Source organism: Moschus berezovskii, chromosome 15 (assembly GCF_049115385.1).
Source record: "Moschus berezovskii isolate FMDL1 chromosome 15, NW_MosBer_1.0, whole genome shotgun sequence".
NCBI classification, from domain to species: Eukaryota; Metazoa; Chordata; class Mammalia; order Artiodactyla; family Moschidae; genus Moschus; species Moschus berezovskii.
Window position 1 is genome coordinate 7,415,896 of NC_142474.1, and position 26,930 is coordinate 7,442,825.

At 48.1% G+C, this 26,930-nt stretch overlaps 1 protein-coding gene and 1 long non-coding RNA gene across 11 annotated transcripts in view; one reads left to right on the forward strand and one right to left on the reverse strand.

The window, feature by feature from the left end:
* The window catches only part of SULF2 (sulfatase 2), a 128,251-nt gene that overhangs the window by 47,006 nt on the left and 54,315 nt on the right, over positions 1-26,930 (forward strand). For all 9 annotated transcript variants that reach the window (XM_055438624.2, XM_055438610.2, XM_055438617.2 and 6 more), the window contains exon 3: positions 3,008-3,247. In XM_055438624.2, the coding sequence (XP_055294599.2) occupies positions 3,008-3,247 (240 nt within the window). The remainder of the gene's footprint in view (positions 1-3,007; positions 3,248-26,930) is intronic.
* Positions 2,066-3,128, reverse strand: LOC129564573 (uncharacterized). 2 transcript variants are annotated; one of them, XR_016039100.1, is made up of 3 exons: positions 2,991-3,128; positions 2,521-2,583; positions 2,066-2,433 (listed from the first exon to the last, which is right to left on the reverse strand). It is a non-coding gene; the product is annotated as an uncharacterized LOC129564573 (long non-coding RNA). The 2 variants fall into 2 exon arrangements; XR_008687507.2 differs by having other exon boundaries at positions 2,521-2,576; positions 2,991-3,122.

A 26,930-nucleotide genomic window follows, 5' to 3' on the forward strand; every position in this document is an offset into this window, starting at 1 on the left:
ATGCTAAGAAACCTACACGGGTGTAATAGCAAGTAAGCAGGGAGCTCCTCCAGATGGGGTGATCGGCCAGGACTTGTTGAGGAGGTGACTGTTCAAATCTGAATATTCGGACAGGACAGCAAAGCAAAGTCTCAGAGAGGCAGTCCCCAGCAGAAGGGAGAGAGCAAGTGCAAAGATCCTGGGGCAGGGGTGAGCTTGAAGCCCCTGAGGAACAAAGAGGAAGCTCGTGCAGCCAAGCGAGCAAGAGAGAGGGAAGTTCAGTCCAGTCCAGTCCCTCAGTCACGTCCGACTCTTTGCAACCCCATGGACTGTAGCATGCCAGGCCTCCCTGTCCATCATCAACTCCCGGAGCTTGCTCAAACTCATCATATCCATCGAGTCAGTGATGCCATCCAACCATCTCATCCTCTGTCCGTCCCCTTCTCCTCCCACCTTCAGTCTTTCCCAGCATCAGGGTCTTTTCCAATGAGTCAGTTCTTCACATCAGGTGAACAAAGTATTGGAGTTTCAGCTTCAGCATCAATCCTTCCAATGAATATTCATTCAGGACTGATTTCCTTTAGGATGGACTGGTTGGATCTCCTTGCAATCTAAGAGTCTTCTCCAGCACCACAGTTCAAAAGCTTCAGGTCTTCAGCGCTCAGCTTTCTTTATAGTCCAACTCACATCCATACATAACCACTGGAAAAACCATAGCTTTGACTAAATGGACCTTTGTTGGCAAAGTAATGTCTCTGCTTTTTAATATGCTATCTAGGTTGGTCATAGCTTTTCTTCCAAGGAGCAAGCGTCTTTTAATTTCATGGCTTCAGTCACCATCTGCAGTGATTTTAGAGCCCAAAAATAAAGTGTCACTGTTTCCACTGTTTCCCCATCTGTTTGCCATGAAGTGATGGGACCAGATGCCATGATCTTTGTTTTCTGAATGTTGAGCTTTAAGCCAACCTTTTCACTCTCCTCTTTCACTTTCATCAAGAGGCTCTTTAGTTCTTCTTCACTTTCTGCCATAAGGGTGGTGTCATCTGCATATCTGAGGTTATTGATATTTCTCCCGGCAATTTAGTCCCAGCTTGTACCTCATCCAGCCCAGCGTTTCTCATGATGTACTCTGCATATAAGTTAAATAAGCAGGGTGATAATATACAGCCTTGACGGACTCCTTTCCCGATTTGGAACCAGTCTGTTGTTCCATGTCCAGTTCTAACTGTTGCTTCTTGACCTGCATACAGGTTTCTCAGAAGGCAGGTCGGGTGGTCTAGTATTCCCATCTCTTTCAGAATTTTCCAGTTTGTTGTGATCCCCACAGTCAAAGGCTTTGGTGTAGTCAATAAAGCAGAAGTAGATGTTTTTCTGAAACTCTCTTGCTTTTTCAATGATCCAACGGCTCTAGGGGTGAATCCTTCTCTGTTCACCCAGCTCCTGAAGGCCCAAGGAGTTCCTTGGAGAGATACACGTGCCTCCTTCCGATCTGTCCTCCGTCTTCATGTGGCTTTCCCCTCCAGGTCTATGTGCCTTCTTCCTTCTGTCTCTTGGAAGGACACTTGTCCTTGGATTTGGGTCCCACATCCTAAACAATCTCAGCTCAAGATGTTTTAGTATCTCTGCAGAGACCCTTTGTTTAAAGTAGGTCCCATTCACAGGAGCCTGGACACAAGACAAGAACTTATATATTTTGGGGGGAGGGCACCATTCAACCCACTATAGACCCTAAGTACCACAAGGAAAAGAAAAAAACCGAGGATGGCCTTAGAAGGAAGAGAAAAAGGACTTCCATGAAACCTCCTGTGTGTCTGAGTACCGGCCGGGGTGTGCAATTACACATCCATTCTTCTTCACACATGTATTGAGTGCCCGCTGTGTGTTACACGCTGTGGGGCACTGAGGATTCGGCACTGAGCACGGCACAGTCTTTGCACGCCTGGAGCCCTCGGTAGAGCAGACGGCGTGCAGGCACTGGCGCGCAGTAGGGTTTCCGCACAACTCCTTTCCTTCCTGCACCTCACTCTGCTCACAGCTTCACTGAGAAACAAGAACAGGCGTGAGTGAAATCATTCCTAGTGGTTTATTGTGAAGTCCTAGTATCACATGTGTAATAAGAGCTCAAGGGAGTCAGAAGCCACAGCGATCCCAGGGAGGTCTGGCTACAGTGCTGGGTGAGATGGGCAGGGAGGTGGGGAGTGGGTTCCAAGCTGGAAGGACAAGGTGGCCAAAGGCAGCCACCACAGTCGTGACTGACACAGAGCATTTCAGCAGAGACGAGATGTATTCAGAGAGAAGGCGGGCGGGGGTTGCCAGGTTGGCATGATCAGATTTCATTAAGAGGGAACAGTTCTTGGGAAAGTTCCAAATGAAACAAGGTATAATCTTCTCTCTGTTTACACAGTGGTTGCTTTCCAAAAAAAAAAAAAAAAAAAATCAGTGTATATTCATATCCTGCAAAAAAAAAAAAGATGTTCTGTTTATATGCAAGACAAAGTTCTTTACTAGGCTCAGATAACTTATGAACGGGTTTTTACCTACCTGCCCCTATGAATGCCAAGTGGAACTGGGAACTGGCAGAGTACTTCCTCATTGCACTGCAGTCTCGAAGTGAAAAAAAGTGAAAGTGAGGTTGCTGAGTCATATCCGACTCTTTGTGACCCCGTGGGCTGTAGCCCACCAGGCTCCTCCATCCATGGGATTCTCCAGGCAAGAGGACTGGAGTGGGTTGCCATTTCCTTCTCCAGGGGATCTTCCTGACCCAGGGATCGAACCCAGGTCTCCCACATTGTAGGCGGACGCTTTACCGTCTGAGCCACCAGGGAAGTGTCGCAGGCTGCTGCCCACAAATGCCAAGAGTGCCACCCAGTCTGTCCCTGGAGATTTCCAAAACGCACTCCCCTGCCGAGGGGTCGGGGTGCCACCCTACTCAGGGCCTCTCGGTGCCCGCCTCTAATGGTTCGGTGCCCTCCTGGGGCGCACTCACTGAAGATCGGCGGCCCGCGTCTCACCTCCGCTCTGGTTGCAGGTTCCATGCAGGTGATGAACAAGACGCGGCGCATCATGGAGCAGGGCGGGGCGCACTTCATCAATGCCTTCGTGACCACGCCCATGTGCTGCCCCTCGCGCTCCTCCATCCTCACCGGGAAGTACGTCCACAACCACAACACCTACACCAACAATGAAAACTGCTCCTCGCCCTCCTGGCAGGCACAGCATGAGAGCCGCACCTTTGCCGTGTATCTCAACAGCACGGGCTACCGGACAGGTGAGCCGGGCTGCAGCGGGCGGGCGCATGTGCAGACTAGGACCCTCCAACGTGGTACCCAGTGCCCTGCCTCAGATGGCTGCCTTTTCCGCTGTGGTCCCTGCGCTGCGGGGCGGGTGTGTGTGTGTGTGGGTGGGGGTTGTCCCAACAATTTTAATTTAAAAGCTACGCCTTGCCTTCTAAATGCGTTAGAAAAATAGATTTATTTGCTTATAGAGGGGCTTGAAAGTGACCTTTTCAATGGAATTTGAGTTTTTTGGTTTTTTTTAAGTGAGCCCCTTTAAAATTTGAAATACAGCAGAGAGGCCATGAAGTACCTGGGCAGGAGCGTGAATTCTCTGTGAATTGTGTCGTTTAAGCCGCTGGGGACTACTTCATTGACTTAAGGCCATCAGCATGGAGCAAGCTTCCAGAAGAACACTGGGGTGGGGCACAGGGATTAAAACTGGCATGGAGGATGGAGAGGCCCGTGCATGGGGGCTGTGGCCGGCTCTGCAGACGGCAGCACACTGTCCGTCTACACTTGACGGTCTGCACTGCCCAGGGTACTCCGTCTCCTCTGCTGTGGATGCCCACAGTGTTGCATCCTAGGTGGAGAGTGAGTGAGACTTCCTGTCTCTTTATCTTGCAGGAGGTACTTTGGTGGGTTCTGGAGACTCACCTGGCCGGCTGATTGCCTGAGGCAAAGGCACAATTACAGTCACTTACCTCCAGCAACATTGCAAAATCCTCCAAACGCGATTTAATTTGCTTTAATTTAGAAAAATAAACAAACGTTCCCCACCTAGGGTAAGGAGCCAAGGGAGTTGTGAAATCAGATATTGTGACTCAAGTGTCGTAACCCCAGGAAGTTGTGCTCAAGCGACAAGGGACCTGTTTGGGTGGGAGTGATAGGAACAGATATCTCCATTTTGTTCTTTCATACGTCCATTGAAGACACTTAGGTTGTTTCCGTATCTTGGCTGCTGTAAATAATGTTGCAATGAACATGGGATGCAGGTAGCTTTCAAGTTTGTGTTTTCATTTTGTTTGAATAGATACTCGAGAGGTGGAATTGCTGGGTCATGTGGTAGTTTTAATTTTTGAGGAGCTTCCAAACTGTTTTCCATAATGGCCATACCAATTTACATTCACACAATGAACAAGGGTTCCCTTCCTCCAAATCCTCTCCGACACTTATTATTCTTTGCCTTTTTGATAACTGGTATTCTAACAAGGAGGCTTCCCAGGTGGCGCTAGTGGTAAAGAACCCACCTACCAATGCAGGAGACATAAGAGGTGCAGATTTGATCCCTGGGTCGGAAAGATTCCCTGGAGGAGGGCATGGCAACCCACTCCAGTATTCTTGCCTGGAGAATCCGCCTGAACAGAGGAGCCTGGAGGGCTACAGTCAGGCTTACAAAGAGTTGGACACGACTGAAGCAACTTGGCACACAGCACATTCTAACATACGTGAGGTGATATCTCATTGTGGTTTTGATTTATATCTCCCTGATGGGAAAGGTTGGGGGTGGGAGGAGAAGGGGACGACAGAGAATGAGATGGCTGGATGGCATCACGGACTCTGTGGATATGAGTTTGAGTGAACTCCGGGAGTTGGTGATGGACAGGGAGGCCTGGCGTGCTGTGATTCATGGGGTCGCGGAGAGTCGGACACGACTGAGCAACTGAACTGAACTGAACTGATGATTAATGATATGGATTTAGATGTACCTGTTGACCATCTGTATGTCTTCCTTGGGAAAAAGTGTCTGTTCGGATCTGTTGCCCCCTCTTTAACTGGATTGTTTCGGTTCTTTCTGTGGAGTTGCGTGGCTTTCTGTGTGTTTTGGATATCACCCCTTATCAGAGGTAATGCTCTGCAGATACTTTCTCTTACTTGGTAGAGTGTCGTTTCATTCTGTTGTGCAGAATGTTCCTCTGCTGCGTTTGCTGCTGTCCCACTTATTTCCTTCTGTGTTTATTGCCTTTGGTGTCAAATAAAAAAGATATCATCACCAAGACCCATATCAAATGATGATTTCACATCATATGTTCCAAGTAGTTCATCCATTTTGAGTCAATCTTTGCCTATGGTGAAAGATAGCAGTTCAGTTTAATTCTTTCACGTGGGGCTGTCCAATTTTCCCAGTTCCATTTATTAAAGAGACTGTCCTTTCCTCCATCATATATTCTGGGCCCCTTTGGTGTAAATTAACCAACCATGTATGCATGGATTTGTTTATGGACTTTCTAATCTATTTCATTGATCTATGTTTTTATGCCAATACCGTACTGTTTTGATTACTGTTGCTTTGTGATATGGTTTGAAATCAGGGAACATGATGCTCCAACTTCGTTCTTATTTCTCAAATTTGCTTTAACTATTTGAGGTCTTCTGTGGTTCCGTATAAATTTTCAGATTATGTTTTCTGTCTCTGTGAAAAATGCCATTGGATGGTCTAGTGGTTAGGATTCCATACCTCCATTGCAGGGGGCACAGGTTTCATCCACACAGCACAACCAAACATGAATAGGTAAACAAGATAAATACAATTTGTAAATAATAATATTTTTAAATGCCATTGGAAATTTGATAGGGCATGCATTGAACCTGTCGATTGCTTTGGATCATATTGACATTTTTTTTTGGCTGCACAAGGTCTTCATTGCTTTTGCACAGGCTTTCTCTAGTTGCAGTAAGCGGGGGCTACTCTTCATTTCGGTATGCGGGCTTCCCATTGCAGCTTCTCGTTGCAGAGTACAGGCCCTGGGCACGTGGGCTCAGTAGTTGTGACTCGTGGGCTCTAGGGCATGTGGGGTTCAGTAATTGTGGCATGCAGACTTGGCAGTTGTGACTCGTAGGCTCCAGAGCGCAGGCTCAGTAACTGTGGTGCATGGGTTTAGTTGCTCCGCAGTATCTGGAATCTTCTTGGACCAGGGATCAGATCGTGTCTCCGGCATTGGCAGATGGTTTCTTACCACTGTGCCACTGGCAAAGTCCTAATATCAACATTTTAACAATATTAATTCTTCCAGCCCATCAGCATGGAATACCTTTCCATTTATCTGTGTCTTCTGTTTCCTTCCTTAATTAAAGTCTTAGTTTTTAGTGCAGAAGTCTTTCATCACCTTGGTTAAATTTATTCCCAGATATTTTGTTCTTTTTTGTGCAATTGTAAATGGGATTTTTTTTATTCATTTACCTTCCTGATAGCTTGTTATTAATGTATAGAAACTCAACAGATTTTTGTGTATTGATTTTGTGTCCTACAACTTTACTGAATTAATTTATTAGTTCTAACAGTTTTTGGTGGAGTCTTCAGGGTTTTCTATGTGTAATGTCATGTCATCTTCAAGTAGTTTCACTTCTTTATGACTTGGATGATTTTCTTTCTTTTTTTGCCTCATTGCGCTGACTAGGATTTCCAGTACAATATTGAATAAAAGTGGTGGCAGTGAGTTCCCTTGTCTGGTTCCTGATCTTAGAGGAAAAGTTACCAGCTTTTTACTGTGGAATATGATGTAAGCTATGGGTTTTATTATGTTGATATATGTTCCTCTGCAGTCACCTTTTTGAGAGTTTCCCTCGTAAATCATTGTTGAATTTTGTCCATTGCTTTTTCTGCACCTACTGAGATGCTATTTATCTTTCATTTTTTAATGTGGTGTGCACATTGATTGATTGGGGGATGGTGAGCTACCCTTGCATTTCTGGAATAAATCCTACGTGATCATGATATATAACACTTTTAATGTATTATTGAATTCAGTTTGCTAATATTTTATTGGAGATTTTTGCACTCTGTGTTCATCAGAGATATTGGCCTGTACTTTTCTTGACTTGTGGTGTCCTTGGCTGATTTTGGTATCAGGGTAATGCTTGCCTTATAAGGTGAACGTGGAGTTATTCCTTCCTATTCTGTTTTTTTGGAAGAGTTTGAGAAAGGCTGGTATTAATTGTTCTTTGAATTTTTGGTAGAATTCACCTATAAAGCTGTCTATTCCTGGACTTTTTATGTTTGGGGAAGTGTTTGATTATTGAGTCAACCTTCTTTCTAGTAATTGGTCTGCTCAGGTTTTCTATTTCTTCATCAGCCAGTGTTGGTAGGTTAAATATGTTTCCAGCTACAGTTCTCTAGCTTGTCAAACTTGTTGGCCTGTAATTGCTGATAGGTGTCTTTTATGGTCCCTTGTATTTTTGTCAGTTGTAATGTCTCCCTTTTTATGTCTGATCTGACTTATTTGAATTCTCTCTCTTTTTTTTCCTGGTGAGTCTAGCTAAAAGTTTTACCAATTTAGTCTATCTTTTCAGAGAACCGGTTTGTACTCCATTGATCTTTCCCATTGTCTTTTTCGTCTCTGTATTTCATTTATTTTTGCCATAATCTCCGCTGTTTCTTTCCTTCTACTAACTTTGATCTTTGTTCTTTTTCTGGCTCCTTGAATTGTAGAGTGCAGGTTATTTATTGAGACTCTTTCTTGTCTCTTGATGTTGGCGTTTCTCACTGAGAACTTATTTTGCTGCATCCTCTATGTTTCAGTGTGTTGTGTTTTCATTTGTCTCAAGTTACTTCTTTTAATTCTTCTGATTTCTTTAACTGATTTGTTGTTCAGTGGCACCCCACTCCAGTACTCTTGAGCCTGGAGAATCCCATGAGTGGAAGAGCCTGGTGGGCTGCAGTCCATGGGGTTGCTGAGGGTTGGACACGACTGGGTGACTTCACTTTCACTTTTCACTTTCTTGCATTGGAGGAGGACACGGCAACCCACTCCAGTATTCTTGCCTGGAGAATCTCAGGGACGGGGGAGCCTGCTGGGCTGCCGTCTATGGGGTCAGACAGAGTCAGACACAACTGAAGTGACTTAGCAGCAGCAGCATGTATTAGCATGTTGTTTAGTCTCCATGTATTTTTGAATTTTCCGATTTTCTTCTTGTAATTGATTTCTAGTTTCATACCATTCTATTTGAAAAAGGTTCTTGATAAGATTTCAGTTTTCATAAATTTATTAAGATTGGTTTTGTGGCCTAACGTATGATCTGTCCTGGAGAATGCTTCATGTTCACTTGAAAAGAATGTGTATTCTGTTGCTTTTGGATGGACCATTCTGTGTATGTGTGCTAAGTCTATCTGGTCTACCTATCATTTGAGACCTGTGTTTCCCTATTGATTTTCTCTCTGGATGATCTATCCACTGATGAAAGAGGGGTATTAAAGTCCCCGCTATTATTCTGTTGCTGTCTGTGTCTCCCTGGGGTCTGTTAATACTTGTTTTATATGTTTCAGTTCAGTCCAGTCGCTCAGTCGTGTCCGACTCTTTGCGACCCCATGAATCACAGCACGCAGACCTCCCTGTCCATCACCAACTCCCGGAGTTCACTCAAACTCATGTCCATCGAGTCGGTGATGCCATCCAGCCATCTCACTCTCTGTCGTTCCCTTCTCCTCCCACCCCCAATCCTTCCCAGCATCAGAGTCTTTCCCAGTGAGTCAACTCTTCACATGAGGTGACCAAAGTATTGGAGTTTCAGCTTTAGCATCAGTCCTTCCAATAAACACCCAGGACTGATCTCCTTTAGAATGGACTGGTTGGATCTCCTTGCAGTCCAAGGGACTCTCAGGAGTCTTCTCCAACACCACAGTTCAAAAGCATCAATTCTTCAGCATTCAGCTTTCTTCACAGTCCAACTCTCACATCCATACATGACCACTGGAAAAACCATAGCCTTGACTAGATGGACCTTGGTTGGCAAAGTAATGTCTCTGCTTTTTAATATGCTGTCTACATTGGTCATAACTTTCCTTTCAAGGAGTAAGCATCTTTGAATTTCATGGCTGCAATCAGCATATGCAGTGATTTTGGAGCCCAAAAAATAAAGTCTGACACTGTTTCCACTGTTTCCCCATCTATTTCCCATGAAGTGATGGGACCAGATGCCATGATCTTTGTTTTCTGAATGTTGAGTTTCAAGCCAACCTTTTCACTCTCCCCTTTCACTTTCATAGAGGCTTTTGAGTTCCTCTTCATTTTCTGCCATAAGGGTGGTGTCATCTGCATATCTGAGGTTATTGATATTTCTCCCGGCAATCTTGATTCCAGCTTGTGCCTCTTCCAGCCCAGCGTTCCTCATGATGTACTCTGCATAGAAGTTAAATAAGCAGGGTGACAATATACAGCCTTGGTGCTCTTAAATTGATCAGAGACTCAACTGCTTTCTGTTTCTCCTCATCTCCCACCAATGAGAAACAAGTCACATGAACATACATGGTGGCAAGCGAATCTTGGGAAGGTAGCCTTTACTCTGGGCAGCCACTTGGCCGGCTAAACATGCTGTTACTGTGGGATAAAAAGAAAATGAATGCCAAGAGAAGATTACAGTTACAGCCTCAATGATGGTTCTTAGTCATTTGTATATGTAAAACACTGTTTCGAATAAAAGAGGTTAGCTGGACTTGTAGAAGACTGAAACCAGATAAACAAATTCTTTAAGTGGACCAACAGTTCATTTAAATAGAACTTTTAATGTATTTAGTTAAGTATTTTATCTTGAAACAGTGAAACTACACAATTTTGAAAAATAACCTTATTCTACGTTATATTCTAACAGTATTTAACAAAGGTTATGTTATAATTGTGGTTAAGTTATGGGTTGATTCTTTAATTAGATGAATCAATGAAGTATCAATTAGAGGCAAGGAGGGGGATGATTTGTTAAACAAATTTAAATGATAGCACCATTTGATATCCTTTATTTCACCTTCTATTTTCACAGCAAATCATACAGAGTCATTTTTGAAAAGTATTTGAGGATTTGATGAGTTTTCCCTTCCCTGGTGGTTCAGCTGGTAAAGAATTTGCCTACAGTGCAGGAGACCTGGGTTTGATCCCTGGGTTGGGAAGATCCCCTGGAGAAGGGAACAGCTACCCACTCAAGTATTCCGGCCTGGAGAATTCCATGGACTGTGTAGTCCATGGGATCACAAGAGTCGGACGTGACTGAGCGACTTTCACTTTCAGCTTTTTCTCTTAATCCCTTGACATGGGAGTCTTCCCTCTGAAACATTGATTCCCTCATCATCATTCTCATGGTTTCTTCTTCAGCTATCTTGCAGACCAGATTATTGTTTGTCAATGGATTCACAAATGCTTCAGGCTGTCCTCCAGCATCACTTTAATTAATTTCTCAAAACCTTGCATCTTCCACAAGATTTGCGATTTCATTTTACCACCATCTTGCTTTGTGTTTCCCTGTGTTTGCAGTAGAGATTGACAAAGGGTGAAGCGAGAGGAGGGAGGTTTAAGCAGGACAAATATCAGTTTGTTCGTGGATAGTTCTGTGTGCTGGTTTCCTCTCACTGTGGGGACTTGGATCTCAAATATAAACACAGTTGAAAGGATAAATTGTATCTTCAGTTTTTACAAAATGTACTTAGTCATCTATTTTAGCACACTTCAGCTACCCTGACTGTGCTCACTTACATACACACCAGCTACAGTTATATTGTGCTTAGAATGAGACACTTCCAGGTCTTTGCAGAGCAGTTGAGAGCAAGGACTCTGCCTGAGTTCAAATGTGGGCTCCACCACTGACTCGCTGAGTGAATTGGAATGAGTTATTTAACTGTGCCTTGGTTACTTCAAGGGATAACAACATTACTTAGCTCATAGGGTTTTGTGAGGATTAAATGTGTTGGAACAGTGATGCATAATAAGCACTGAAGAAACACTGGTGGGGCTTCCCTGGCAGTCCAATAGATAGGACTCTGTTTCCACTGCAGAGGGCACGGGTTTGATCCCCGGTCAGGGAACTAAGATCCTGCATGCTGCAGGATGGGACCAAAAAGAAAAAAGGAAGGTTAGCAATGATAAACACAGCCTCGCAGAACCCACCCCAGACCAATGTTCAGATGAATGTCACACTGCATAAGATAATGTGATGGAAATAAGTTATAATACCCATGAATCAAAAGGTAGCAGCACATGCTCATCCTCTCTGGAAATCAGTGAAACACAGATTTAGCCAGCAGTGCGTTATCACCATAGCAAACATCTCGAGGTCCTGTCGCACCAAAAGGTGGTGAGGAGGTGGGAAAACAGGAAGAGAGAGGTGGGAACGCACGTTAGCACCTACACTCTGAAAAGCAGTTTGGTGGTTTCTGGCAATGTTGAAGAGGCATCTCCTTCCATTCAGCAGTTCTCTGGCTCTGCACCCCTCAGTTCTGAGGAGGTGGCATTTGAGTTCTGCTTGAGCAAGGAGAGGGTACTTCTTGGCAATGCTTGTGGCCAGTAAATGGCCATTAGATCCAGAGAACAGAAAGCCCCCAACTCCCAAGTGATTTTGACAAGATATTGAACTTTGTGCTCCCTAAACTAAAAAGGGGCTTCTCAGGTGGCTCGGGGGTAAAGAATCTGCCTGCCAGTGCAGGAGACGAAAGAGATGTGAGTTCAGTCCCTGGGTTGGGAAGATCCCCTGGGGGAGGAAATGGCAACCCACTCCAATATCCTTGCCTGGAAAAATCCCATGGACAGGGGAGCCTGGTGGGCTATAGTCCATAGTGATGCAGAGTCGGACACGCCTGAGCACAGCATACAAACCAAAAAGATGCAGGTGAGCTTTCAACAGAGGCAGATTCTGTGCTTTGACAGGGTCATAATTTTATCATAAGGCCTGAGGTCTCAAGATGTGGTTGGCACTGGGAGGGGCCACCTACCTCTTCCTTTGTATGATACACTAGCATACAGCAGGATCTTCTCCCGGAATGCCCGAGTGGCGAGAGTCTTTCTGATTGGACCAACTCGAGTCACATGCCAACCCCCAGACTAGTCACCACGGAGAGCAGATGACCTGCCAGTCAGCTTAGCCCACATCACCTGATCCTGGAGCAGCAGATGGAGTCAGTGTCCCCCTGGTGCCTGTGTCCCCAAATAGAAATCAAGGGCCATTGGAAAGGATGAAGAGGAAGCACACTGCAGAGGCATTCGCGAATTTCCAATAGCCTGCCTTGGGCAAAATAGCAACAACCAAAGGGGAGAGATAAACATCCCTTCTGGATCTTTCTGATGAATTAGATCAGAATGCCCGTTTTCTTCTTGTTAGGGTACTGCTTTCTCATTCCACGTTGCCATCTGAGCCTGGCAGTTCGGAAGCTGTTCCCCCGCCCAGCTCCTGCCATCTGGTACAGACTTGTAGAGACGTGAGCACTGGTGTTTGAGCCTCCCACCCCTCCCTCATCATGTTCTAGAACACGCCATGGGAGGAGGGGAGCACGCCCCTCTTGACCAGCCCCAGCTGTGCCAGGGCTCCTGGCGCACTCCAATTATTTTCATTGTTCTCCTCCAACAAAACTGGATAGGGGAGGTCAGCTGGGGACCTAGACTGCTTGGCTGTCAGCCTCGGGCGGCCACCCTCACTCAGGGCAGGTGGGGGGCACAGTGCCATGATGCCCACTGTGGCAGGACGCCTGGGGCGTTGGTGGAGGCTGGAGCATCCCCCAGACACAGGCGGGTGGAAAGACAGCTGCTGAGCATTTGGGCATCCCTGACAGAGACTCACTGCTGGTGTGTAAAGGGGTGTGTGTGAGAGAGCGCGAGCTAGGGAAAGAGAAATAGAGACTTATTTTTTTCCCTGATGTGGTTTTAGGGCCACAAAGACGTGAGAGCTGGTGTTTTTCTGTGAAATAATCCTCTCCCCGCCCTCTTTCCATTGCCCAGTTTTGATCTGCTTTTAGCCTCTTGCCCTGAGACCCACACGCCAGCCTCCAGCTGCCTGCCCGCCATCTGCCTTTGGATGTCACCCGGGCAGGTCGAACCCGACATGTCCAGACTGACTTCCTGACCCTGTGCCTCCCTCCCAGGTACCTCTCACAGTCTTCCCTTTGGCAGTTCCAGTCGCTCGGGCCAAAGCCTGAATGTCTTGTTTTCTTTCTTCCTTTCACACTCTGCACTGAGTCCATCAGCAAATCCCATCAACTCTCCCTTCAAAATAGAGCAGAACCCCTCTGGCGCCATCACCGTATCGAAGCCTCCTGGGCTCCGCTCTCACCTGCTCCAGCTTTCGCCTCCCTGCCTCCCGCCTCGCCCCACGAGGGTCTGTTCTCACAGCAGCCAGAGATGTGCTGTCAACCTCCATCAGATCCGGACCCACCACTCTCAGTCAGGGCGGGGCCTCCCGCAGTCACCCCAGGGTCCTGATGGTCTGCCCTGCTCTCCCTCACCTCCTGACCACCTCACCTCCTGTTCTCGCCTTCAGTCACTTCCCTCCTGCCTGTTTCTCACGTGAAAAGTGAAACTGAAAGTCGCTCAGTCGTGTCCTGCTCTTTGCGACCCCCTGGACTATACAGTCCGTGGAACTCTCCAGGTCAGAATACTGGAGTGGGTAGCCTTTTCCCTTCTCCAGGGGATCTTCCCAACCCAGGGATCGAACCCAGGTTTCCTGCATTGCAGGCAGATTCTTTACCAGCTGAGCCACCAGGGAAGCCCAAGAATTCTGGAGTGGGTAGCCTATCCCTTCTCCAGTGGATCTTCCCGACCCAGAAATTGAACCAGGGTCTCCTGCATTACCAGCGGGTTCTTTACCAGCTGAGCTACCAGGGAAGCCCCTGTTCCTGAAACCATCCAGTAACTCCTGGCCCATTCCCATCTTGGGGCCTCAGCACGTTTTCCTTCTCTGGAGACTTCCTCCCCTCACATCTGCATGGCTGTCACTCACTTTCCTGAGACCAGCATTCAGGTATCACCTCCTCAGGGAAGCCCTCCTTGATTACCCATCCAGCAGAAGTTCCCCTTCCCCCTTTATCCCCTCACCCTGCTTTCTTAAGTCAGAGTCCTTGTTGCCACTTCACATATATTTGAACGCTGACTGTCCAATTTCCCTTGTGAAGTTACATCCCCTGCCCGCTTCCGGCTCTCCTTGCCCTGGTTCCTGCTTTATCCGCCTCCTGGTCCCTTCACTGCTGAGGATGCACTTTGCCACCGATGTGCTTGCTTGTGTCCCATCTAAACCGTCAGCTCCCTTGAAGCAGGGACGCATGGTCTGTCCTCCCCTGCGTGCCTGTGCTGGAAGCGGGCTGTCCTGTAGTAGCTGCTCATTGAATGCTGCAGGACGCATGGGTGAATCTATATTCCATCCAGACCCGGCCGCCCCCCCTTCCGACCCTCTCCCCTCTTTTCTATGCTCTGTTCTCCTCTCCGGCGGCTCTCCTCCCCACCCCCGCTCCTGCCATCTCAGCCTCCCCTTCACAGAGGAGAAAGGACTTAGCTTCTTCCTGGGACGGCGCCTGCGGCCCCGGGTGCAGCTGTCAGGCCTTCACAATGGCCGCCTTCTCTTGGCTTGGCCTTCCTCCTGGGCTTGCTCCCCGCTCCCTTCCTCTCCCTTGAGTGCACACACAGCTCTCTTCTTCCCTCCGTCCAGATGCCCCCTCTGCCCCTTTGCCCGCCCCCTCTCCAGCCTGTGGGGGGACAGCAGAGCGTCTGCGTTTGCCCTGGGATGGAGGCCCCCCTTAAGAAGCAGGGTGGCCTTGCCTCAGGAGGCCCCGTAACCCACCTTCATCACCATGAAAGCTGGGCATTGGTGGGGGTGGGGCAGCCTCACCCAGGGCATCCTTAGGGGGTACACATGCATCCCGGTCACACACACCTTCAAGGTGCCTTTATCTCTGGGAGATGGTGAAGGATAGGGAGGCCTGGCGTGCTTCAGTCCAGGGGTTGCAAAGAGTCGCACACGACTTAGCAACTGAACAACAATCTTTTCTTTAAACTCCAATGTAATAGACACTCCCTTCCTCCAAGACCTTCAGACTTCAAAACAAAGTATGGTGCAGGGGTCCAGAGACTGAGGCTCTGCTTCTGACTCCTCTGTGACCTTGAGCTGAGACCCACCCCTTCTGGGCCTCAGTTTCCCCATCAGTGCAGGGGAGCTGCCGTGTCCATGTGTAAATTACTTGGTCCCTTTGCTGTGATTCCACCCTCAGGGTCGTGGGACCTTGCCCACAGACTTGGGAGCAGAGCTGCCCCAGGCCACTGCAGGAAAGAGGCAGCAGATGGTCACACTTCTCCTCGACTTTTCAGAAACCGGGTGTGAGGCGGGTGGGGCAGGATTTCTACACTTTGAAAACCCTGTGTCCCAGCCCATTAGCCCGGATATTCATTTCCTGTGGCTGCTGTAACAAAAGTTCCACAGCCTAGATGGCTTCAAATCAGAAATGTATTCTCTCACAGTTCTGGAGGCCTGAAGTCCAAGCTTACATGTCAGCTCCCTCTGAAGCCTCCCCGGGAGGATCCTTCCTTACCTCTTCCAGCTTCCGGTGGGTGTCAGCGAGCCCTGGCATTCCTTGGCTTGCAGCTGCATCCTTCCCGTGTCTGCCTCCCTGTTGGCACGGCCACCTCCATGTGGGCCCTCTCTTCACGTGGCCTTCTCCTCTCTGCGCATCTGCGCCCAAATTTCCCTCTTCTCTAAGGACCCCAGTCCCCAAATGAGAGCCCACCCTAATCCACTGTGACCTCATCTTAACTTGATGACATCTGCAGAGACCATATTTCAAAATAAAGTCCCCTTCACGAGTGTCTGGGGTTAGAACTCAAACGTGTATTTTGGGGGACCACAGTCCAACCCACACCAGCTGGGTTCTTTCCCACACACCACTTTATTTAATCCTCATGGATGCATTAACCTCCATTTAGGCTACGGTCTTAATGTCCAGCTGGAGCAAACCCTGCAGGCCATCAGGGATGCTCAGAAACCAACTGCCTCCCCATCGCCACCTGGGCTGTGGGCCTGAGCCCCGGGCCGTGTGTCACCCAGCCAGTCAGCAACACACGGAGGTCATGCAGACAACCTCGGAAGTCAAAACAGAAAAGAAAGTGTTAGTCACTAAGTCATGTCAGACTCTTTGTGACCCCATGGACTGTAGGCCACCAGGCTCCTCTGTCCATGGGATTTCCCAGGCAAGAATACTGGAGTGGGTTGCTATTTCCTTCTCCAGGGGATCTTCCCGACCCACAGATCGAACCCGGGTCTCCCACAGTGCAGGCAGATTCTTTACCGTCTGAGCCACCAGGGAAGCCCCAGTGAAAACACCGGTGAGAGGAAGGGTGACTGTGGTGGGTGAATATGTAACTCTGTCCACCTAGAACCTCAAAGGGCCACAAGGGAGTTTACAGGGTGTGACCTTTGCAGGTGCCTCCCCAGCCCTAACTGCCACTCCCCTGGACATTCTGGAGGGGTTCAGACTAGAGCCAACATGGTAGCCACTTGGCACCAGGAGCTACTTAACTTTCTATTAATTAAAAATAAACCAGATTTTAAATCCCATTTCTCCATCACGCTAGCCACGTTTCAAGTGCCTCTGTAGACACACATAGGTGCCAGATGGGATGGTGCAGATTACAGACTGTTTCCATCACTGCACAGTGCTCCGTTGATCTGCAGAGCCTCAGAATAGAGTGTAACTCAAGCATAATCTCTCTGGGAGGAGGGCACAAGCCTTTGGGAATATGATCATTATAACAAAAGTAGGAACAAAACCAAAAAACGCAGGTGGTCACGATGCCACGTTTCCCACGCCCAGACCTCGTGGCGGTGTTTGACGTAATCCCCCTACTCCATCCTCACACATAGCTGCGCCCCTCCTACTGCTGCAGTGCTCCCCTTGGACCCCGAGCCCGGGGCTCCAGTTTCTGTACCTGCCTCTCCAAGCCTTTGACGCCATCTGTGGCTGTGTCATGGGTCAGGGTCAGAACCAGCCACACAGGAGGCTCCATCCTGGAGCCAGTGGGTCCCACCTGTCCACAATAAGACAGGTTCTTATTTTCTCAGCATCTGGCACATCTGATTTGTTGGAAGTGCCATATCAAGGTTTTTACTGAAATTGCCGAGATTTCTAATGTGGATTATTCATTCTACTTTCTAAAAAATTAAAAACACCCGGCAGGCGCACAGCAAACATAACGTGTGCGATGGATTCAACCCACAGGCCACTGTGCTTGCAAACTTTTGTCTAATGTGGTGGTTGTCAAGGGGGCACCCCCTAGGGCTTACCATCTGTGGAGGCGTTTCCGGAGCCGATAAAGTGGAGAGATGCTGCTGGCTTCCGGGACCGGGGTCTTTGATGTCCTGCTCTGCACAGGAGAAACCCGTGTAGCTCCTGAATTGTCTTGCCTTCCACATGGCTTCTCAGTCTTCCACCAAATCATTCTCTGAGTGGACTGTTAGATATTTATTGTTCTCTGAGCCTTGTCTGTAAGTTCATTTTATATATAAACAGTGAAGGGGTTTTGGCAGTTTTAATACATTCTGAATTTTCCAGGAACATGAGGATAAGTCAGTGGGGCGTATATTATACGTGAATGCAGAACTTCCCAGAGTTCTTGCCCCTTGCTGGCAGTCTCACCCATGGCAGGGCCACGTCAAGCATGCGACTTGCAGTCCCGCCCAGCTTACGAGTGGACCTGTCACACTCCCCCTGAATCTAGGATAACACGTCTGACTACTCCATCCTGTCTCCTTGATGGATGTGATCGAAAATTCCTGCCGAAATGTTTATTATAAACTGACTTCCTTTTTTTCTTGTGGATTGTGATTGGAACATTATATTGATTTTTTTTGAAACGATGTTCGTCTGTAGCTTTTGTTGCCTGTAAGTTTCCCTGCAGGAAAATAAGGGAGTGTTACAAAATATTTGTCACAGAAGTGGGGCATCAGTCTAATGGTGTGGCAAACAGCTCTTTGAAGGATCAGCTTAGTGTCAGATTCCTCCAAGATGACAATTAAATATCCATTGATCGGTAGTCTTCCCAGGCCACCTTCTAAAGGTTTCTTATGGATTTCCTGCACCTCCTTTGTCCCATTCTTCGGGACAAAACCGTAGTTTATGGCTGATTCATGTTGACGTTTGACAGAAAACAACAAAATTCTGTAAAGCAATTATCCTTAAATAAAAAATTAATTTAAAAAAACATAGTTTATTTTTATTTAATTTTATTGAAGGATAGTTGATTTACAATGTTGCATTAATTTCTTCTGCAGAGTGACTCAGTTACACATATATATTCTTTTCCATTGTGGTTGATCACAGGATATTGAGTATAGATCCCTGTGCCGGACACGGGGACCTTGTATCCATGCTATATATGATGGTTTGCCTCTGGGAATCCCAAACTCTCCTTCCTCCTCGCCTGTCCCCCTTGGCAACCACAGGTCTGTTCTCTGTATCTGAGAGTCTGTTTTTGTTTCGTAGTCGTGTTGATTTGTATCAAGTTTTAGATTCCACGTGTAAGTGACACCATGTGATATTTGTCTTTCTCATTCTGACTTCACCTCGTGTGATAGTCTGTGGGTCTGTCCATGTAGCTGCAAATGGCGTGATTTCATTCCTTTTTGTGGCTGAGTAATACCCTACTGTGTGTATGGTCCTCATCTTCTTCATCCATTTATCTGTCGATGGGCATTTGTGTTGTCTCCATATCTTGGCGATTGTAAATAATGCTTCTGTGAACATAGGGGTGCCTGTATCTTTTTGAATTAGAGTTTCTTCTGGGTATGTGCCCGGGAGTGGATTGCTGAATCATATGGCAACTCTATTTTTAGTTGTCTGAGAAACCTCCATACTGTTTTCCGTGGCGGCTGTACCTATTTACATTCCCACCAACAGTGTAGGAGGGCTCCCTTTCCGCCACACCCTCTCCAGCATTTGTTACTTGTAGACTTCTTGTTTTTTTAATTCTGGTGGCACTGGATCTTCTTGGTGGCTTTCCTCTAGTTGTGGCACACGGGCTCTAGAGCTCGAGCACTCAGTAGTGGCAGCGTGAGGGCTTAGTTGCCCCACAGCAAATCTGCGAGCCCTGCGTTGGAAGGCAGATTCTGAACCATGGGACCAAGATGGTCCCATTTGTGGATTTCTTAATGATGGCCATGTTGACTGGTGTGAGGTGGTGGAGGAGAAAGGGACAACGGAGGTGACATGGTTGGATGGCATCACCGACTCGATGGACATGAGTTTGAGCGAGCTCCGGGAGTTGGTGATGGACAGGGAAGCCTGGCGTGCTGCAGCCCACAGGGTCGCAAAGAGTCAGACATGACTGAGCGACTGAACTGAGGTGATACCTCATTGTAATTCTGGTTTGCATTTCTCTAATAATTAGCAATGTTGAACATCTTTTCATGTGCCAATTGGCCATCTATAAGTCTCCTTTGGAGAAATGTCAGTTTAGGTCTTTAGCCCATTTTTCAATTGGGTTGTTGGTTTTTTGTTATTGAGTTATATGAGCTGTCTGTATATTTTGGAGATTGAGCTCTTGTCAGTCCCATCATTTGCACCTGTTTTCTTCCATTTCATAGGCTGTCTTTTCATTCTGTTTATGGTTTCTTTTGCTGTGCTCAAGCTTGCAAGTTTGATTAGTCTTATTCGTTTATTTTGGTTTTTATTTCTATTGCCTTGTGAGACTGACTTAAGAAAACATTGGTATGATTTATGTCAGAGAATGAGGACAAAACCATGCGGTCCACTGGTTAGGACTCTGCTTCCATTGCAGGGGGCATGCGTTTGATCCCTGGTCAGGGAACTAATATCCTGCATGCCTTGGCATTCACACATGAATAAATAAATGCAGGCATGTATGCATTAGTCACTCAGTCATGTCTGACTCTGTGACCACATGAACTGTAGCCCAAGCTCCTCTGTCCATGGAATTCTCCAGGCAAGAATACTGGAGTGGTAGCCGTTCCCTTCTCCAGGGGATTTTCCCAACCCAGGGACTGAACCTAGGTCTTGTGCGTTGCAGGCAGATTCTTTGCCATCTGAGCCACCAGGGAAGCCCAAGTGCATACATGCATAGGTGCAGATGGAGCTCATCCTAATGGCATTAAAGCCTGGCCCTGGTGCTGGGTAGCGTGTGTGTGGCACCCGGGGGAGGGGGACGGGCTCCATCCCAGACTAATGAAGTTTCCAGGGAACAGATGGCCCCGGTCCCCATTTGCTGAAGCTGCATGACTCTCCCAGGAAGTGGGTGGCTGAGGCCAGCATTTAACTGGAGGCCCAAGCAGCCCATCCTCCCTGCCTCGGCCAGAGCCTCGGGGTCATCTGCAGCCCAGCCGTGACCTCACCAAAAGCAGGCAGGCAGAAGAGGGGCTGGTGAAGAGGCGTGTACACAGCAGCCCCAGCCCTCCTTCCCTCCGGGTGTCTGCTTGTCCTGCTTCTCCCCCGCGATTTGCCATTCTTCCTCCCCACCAGGCAAGCTAGAGGCGGCTTTGAAAATGGACGTGGGATCATGTGACTCCCTGCTCGCAACCCCCCACTGGCTGCCCGCTGCTCTGAGGATAACCCACAGCTCCTGGGCCTCGACACCTCCGTCCACTTCTGCCCCTCTGTCTGCCTTTCTCACCACATTCAGGCCACCTGGGCCCTCTGCTGTTCCTCAAACAGTCCCGGGCCAGACCTACCCCAGGGCCTTTGCACTTCTGGTGGCTGCTGCCTCCACAAAACTTAACTCCTTGCCATCCCTCTCTCTCTATTCCCTGCGGTCTCCTTCCATCTCCAGCATTCCTGCTGCTTTCCTGACCTCCCTGTGTCAGTGAGTCCTCCCCAGAGAGCCTGATTCTGTTCTTCAAAGGACTTATCAGCCGCCTTTAAAGTATCTCAGGTGTTCTTTTGTTGTTGTAATTGTTGTTTTCTCATGGAAAATCGAAATATTCATTTTCCTGACACACGGTTGTGTTTTGAACGATAATTTAGAATGTGGATTATACACCACTTGTGACATATGTTTTTCAAGAATGATTTACATGCTCAAACGTGCTTTAAGAGTCTTTGCTAAACATTCATCAGCACTGTGCTGATGTCAGTGAAGCGTTTCTCAGGCTTTCATGGAGATCTGAGTCAGATGGAAAAGTCAAAGAATCCCCTGTAGATTCTACGTGAGGTTGTTCCGTCTTACTCCCGGAAGCCCTGTGGAAATGTGTGTAATGCCTTTGTGTGAAGCTGTGATATAATTTCCTGGTGCTTTACACAACAATATGGATATTAAAAGTTTTACATTTGCTTAAAAGAGGGAAAAGTTACTGATTTGTTTTCTCAGATCAGAGTAGGATTTGGGTTGGTTTTGTTGTTGGTGGTGGCGGTGTGGTGGTGGTGGTTTTATAGAGCAGAATAAATCTTTATTACCCAAGAGTCTTGAAAGCTAGATCACATAAAAAGGTGCCTCTGTGAGTGTGTTCATGGTGAAAGAAATCAGGTAGAATAATGTTATCCTGGAACTGACAATCGTCTGTAACCCGTATCTCAGGTGTTTTGAGCTTATTTCTCGCCTGTTTTGTTCATTGCTCTATCTAAGAACAGTTTCTGGCAGGTGTTAGGTACCCAGTAAAAATCTGAGTGAATGGATGAGTCTTAGGCGTTAGGCTTGAAGTAAGCAGAAAATGAAAACAAAATGGAATTTTGAGTACTCTCTGACTTTCCCAGCATTAAGAAATGTAATTGAAATTAGCTCAGGCAAATTTAGCTGAGTCTCGGTGCTCCAACATTATCATCAGAACCCTGTCTTTTAGCTGCTTGGATTTACTTTCATTCGGGTTGGTTTTGTTCTTAGGAAGGTATGCCTTTGTGATGTCAAGAGGCCCCCCCCACCCCTCCCCCATGTCCCATCTTACCGGGGGCATGGCCCTGGCTGAAAGAGAGCACCTCCTTCAGATGCGCCAGCGAAAGTCTCAGGGGACGCTTTCATTGGCTCAGCTAGGGTCATATGTCCCTCCATCACCCAATCACAGGGGCCAGGGGAGATGGGCCACCCTGATTGACCAGGCCCAGATCATGTGCTCAGCTCAGGGGCTGGGAGCTAGAGAAAGCCTCACTTGGAACAGGTATCACTGAGAGAGGGAAAATGTTGTTTCCTTCAGAAGCACAGTCACCAAAAGACAGGAGAATTGGTGCTGGGCAGATAAACAAAACAGAGGTCTGCTCCGGAAACCCAAATCCAGGTTCAGCTTCAAGAGGCAAGTGAAAAGAAGGCCTTTCCCCCGGCCCCCACTTCTCTGTGTTTCCAGCCCAGGATGCCTCCTTCATACATAATCAGGCCTCCGCCTTCCTCATGAATTTTCCCAGAGCTCTCAGCTCAGCACAATCCCATCTCTGGCATCCAGAACTTTTACAGCATCGATTTATCACTTCGTGCAGCAATCTACATTTGGTGTCTTTTCAAAAGCAGAAGAAGGAGATTCATGTAACCTTGCAAGCAGCCCAAAGTTAAAAGGATCCAGTTACAGAAGATCAGAAATGTCCCAGCCCTAAGAGCTTTGGAGCTCTGGGTTTATTTAATGTATTTCTTCCCGGCCCTGCTTCCTCAGCCAATTTGTCTGCCAATAAAACAAAAGACTTCAGCCCTGTGGCATTTTGTATCTAATATTTATAGCATTCTAGAGTTTGCAAAAGCTCTTCCTTCTCATTTATCACTTGTTCCTCAGCCGACCCCAGCTCTGCCCCCAGAAGGTTAGTGGGTTTGTTCTGCTCTGCCCCAAAAGCCAAATCACAGATGGCTCTGGTCTCACAACTCAGGGTCCTTCTGGTAGCAGCAGTGGGATGGAAACGTGGCCGGGGCAGCTCAGTTTCTATTCTGCACCCTTAGGACAAATTTGGGTCTTGCAAAATAGCAGCCAGCAGCCTGAGTCCACACTCTAACCCTAAATTTATTGTGCTTGAGTTATGAAATGTTTTTTAAAATGAGGGAATTTCACTCCCAAAATCCAGATTTCCAAGCTTTTTTTTAAAAAAAAAAATTAAGATGATGATCTTACCAATATTAGCAACATTCCTGAATGATAACTGTCAGTAGCCCATAGGCTACAGGGGTCTGTCACCTGTTTTTATAAATAAAATTTTATTCAAACGCAGGCATTCCCATTCATTTATGTATCGTCTGTGGCTGCTTTCACTCTGCACTGGCAGTGTTAATTCTATAACAGGGACCAGAGACCACAGAGCTGAAAAATATTTTCAGTCTGACTCTTTGCAGAAATAGTTTGCTGACCCCCGGGGTGGCAGTAGCCAGCTGTGTTTGTGTCACAGCTGTCCCCGGTATTCTAGAATACAGGTCCAGGTGAGGGCAACCCACTCCAGTATTCTTGCCTGGGAAATCCCAGGGACAAAGGAGCCCAGCGGGCTACAGTTAGTGGGGTTGCAAAGAGTCAGACATGACTCGGCAACTAAACAACAACTTAGTCCCCAAGTAACCTAAAGCTGAAACTCCAATACTTTGGCCACCTTATGCGAAGAGTTGACTCACTGGAAAAGACTTTGATGCTGGGAGGGATTGGGGGCAGGGGGAGAAGGGGACGACAGAGAATGAGATGGCTGGATGGCATCACTGACTCGATGGAGGTGAGTTTGAGTGAGCTCCGGGAGTTGGTGATGGACAGGGAGGCCTGGTGTGCTGTGATTCATGGGGTCGCAAAGAGTCAGACACGACTGAGCAACTGAACTGAACTGAACAGTCATTTAGGGATAAGAAGTGCTGATTTCTCTCCCCTTTGACTGTTTGGCATCACAGCCCCGGGTTGATATTGCACACAGGATTCTTACCCAGGCTCCTATCACCTTGCTCGACTGCCCTGGGGAACTAGCCTTCTCCAAAATGACTGCCCACATCCACATCTAGCCAGCCAGCAGGAAGCAGAAGATACAGGAGAAGCACCCCCGCTTCCTATAGGGCCTTTATGAGAACTCGCAACAGCATGCCCATCCACCAAAAGTTGGTCCTGGCTGTATCTACCCACATGGGAGGCTGAGCCTGTCGGCCCCGTCCTGGCAGCCTTGTGCCAGCTCGCAGTTGGGCTAACGGAGAAGGAGCACGTGGACACTGGGCAACACAACAGACGCTGTGCCGCCTCATGGGCCTGAGTCTCCATTCGCAACACACCTCTCCCTCTCTTAATCTTGGTCCGTTGCGTTCATTCACAGGAGCAGAGAATCTTGTTTGCATTATGTGCCCTGTTGTAAATGGTGTACATTCTCTCCCAGGGGAGAGGAAGAAAGGGAGCTGATGAACGCCAAGTGCAGAGGAAAGGTTGCAGGCAGGGAGTCGGCACGCCGTGTCCCCTTTTTGTATAAACTGTGTGCGCGTTCAGTCGTGTCTGACTCTGGCAGCCCCAGGGACTGTAGCCCACCGGGCTCCTCTGTCCATGGGATTTTTCAGGCAAAAATACTGGAGTGGGTTGCCATTTGCTCCTCCAGGGACTCTTCCTGGCCCAGGGATCAAACGAGAGTCTCCCACATCTCCTGCACTGGCAGGCAGGTTCTTTACTAGGGATTGGGAACTAACTGGGCTGAATCTGCTTGAAGGATCCCCTGCAGAGCATCTCCCCCCACCCTATCAGGTGAGAGATGCTCCCGTCTGCAGTGACTGGGGTCATGGCCCTGCCAACATGCAGGACAAGGTAGTAGCCAAAAGCCAGGCTGGAGATGGACCACCTAGTTTTCAGTCTCAGCTCTGCCACCGGGGGCCACCTAGGCCACGGGGGACTTCATCGCTCTGTGCCTCAGTTTCTCCAGCTGGTTTTGCCAACAGTTTCTGTCCCCCAACTGTAACGTGGGGACAGAAATATTACCTGCCTTGTTGGGTTGTTGCGGAACGCCATCACTGTCCAACTCAGTGGTTTTCAAAGTGTGCCCCAGGAACCCTGGGCGCCAAACCATTTTCGTGATGATACCATGACGTCATGTGCCTTTCAGCGTGCATTTTCCTCATGTGTACAGTGTGTCTAACGGGTACACAGCAAACCCGCCACCGTCTAAAAAGGGTGTGGAAAGACTCCCCTCCTTTCTGTGCGAGGTTGGGTTTTTCACGAAATAAAACCAGAACAACAAGTTACAACACATCAACTTCAGAAGCAGCAGTGAGAACCCAGAGGTCTTCTGTTAAACCAGGCCCTCAAAGAAGCCGTAAAGCGCTTCCCTGATAGCTCAGATGGTAAAGAATCTGCCTGCAATGCGGGAGACCTGGGTTCGATCCCTGGGTTGGGAAGATCCCCTGGAGAAGGGAACAGCCACCCATTCCAGTATTCTGGCCTGGAGAATCCCATGGACTGTGTAGTCCATGGGGTCGCAAAGAGTCGGACATGACTGAGCGACTTTCACTTTCAAAGAGATTTGCAAAACTTTAAAAACAGTCCAGCTCTTCTAGCTAATTTTATTTTGTTGGGGGAAAATATGTTTATTTGTAATTTTGAAATATATACACCAACAAGCAGAGAAGGCAATGGCACCCCACTCCAGTACTCTTGCCTGGAAAATCCCATGGACAAAGGAGCCTGGTAGGCTGCAGTCCGTGGGGTCGCGAAGAGTCGGACACGACTGAGCGACTTCACTTTCACTTTTCACTTTCATGCATTGGAGAAGGAAAAGGCAACCCACTCCAGAGTTCTTGCCTGGAGAACCCCAGGGACGGCAGAGCCTGGTGGGCCTCCGTCTATGGGGTCGCACAGTGTCGGACACGACTGAAGCAACTTAGCAGCAGCAGCAGCATACCAACGAGTAGGTTTATTATTACTATTTTTACATGAATGTGTGTGTTTTAAATTTCTCAGTGTTAATTTCTAGTATGATAACTATCACCAGGTATAACCAGTATGAACGAATTCGCATCCTCAGTCGCTTTTAAGACTCTGAAGTGGTCACCCTGATGTGACCACTGTTGACAAACACTGGCCTGGGGACCTTCTTCAGTTTTGCAAAGCACCCCCATTGGGAAGCCCTGCTCCACGTGGATGAAAGAGATCCCAGTTCAACCCGTCAGATGCCACAAATCAAATAGAAAGACAACAGTCTAACACTTCCATCTGCTGTTCTGCTCAAAGACAGTGCACCCTGGGCGCCGGGCAATAGGAATCCGCTAGCCTCTCAGCTGGACAAGATTCCCGCAGGCCTCCCCTCTCCCGGGCATTCATTGGTTCCGTCAATTCATCATTCACTCCACAAATGTTCACTGACACCTTTGGGCTTGGCAGACTCAGTTCTCGATGTAGAGACACGGTGAGAACAAGGCAGGCAGAAACCCCTGCCCTCACGGAGCAGGTGTTCTACTTGGGTGAGCGGGTGGGAAAAGCCAGAGGACAGATTTGTCAGGTGGTGCTAAGTACCGTGAAGAGACAGTCAGGAGAAGAGGGCGAGCCGGAGTAGGGAGAGGCCATCTCAGCAGGATATTTGGGCATGTACCAGAAGGGAGCACTGGAGCAGTTCGCCCGGGAAAGGGGAGGAAGTGGTCCATGCAGGCATCTGAAAACGATGCTTCCTTCAAAGGAAACAGCAGGGGCAAAGTTCCTGAGGCAGAAATGAGCTTCTGGGGGCTGGAAGGACGGGAGAAGGCCTCCACATGGGAGCAGAATGGGCCAAGGCCAAGGGGAGAGGCGAGGTCAGGGAGGGGGCAGGAGACATATCACGCGGGAGCTGTGGGCCATGACAAGGACTCTGAGTCTTAGTTCAAGGGTGACGCGGAGCTGTTGAAGGGTTTGGAGCAGAACCGGGGCCTGGTCTGTGATTTAACAGAACCCTTCTGGTGACGGTGGAGGTTGGATGGGAGGTTGGAGCTTGGAGGTTAGATGGGAGAGGCATTGGGACTGGGGAGGAGGCCCCGGCAAGGTCCAGGCAAGAGAAGGTGGTGGCTCGCACCACGCTGGTCCCAGAGAGACGTGGGAGGCGCTCAGTGCTGAGTGTGTTTGGAA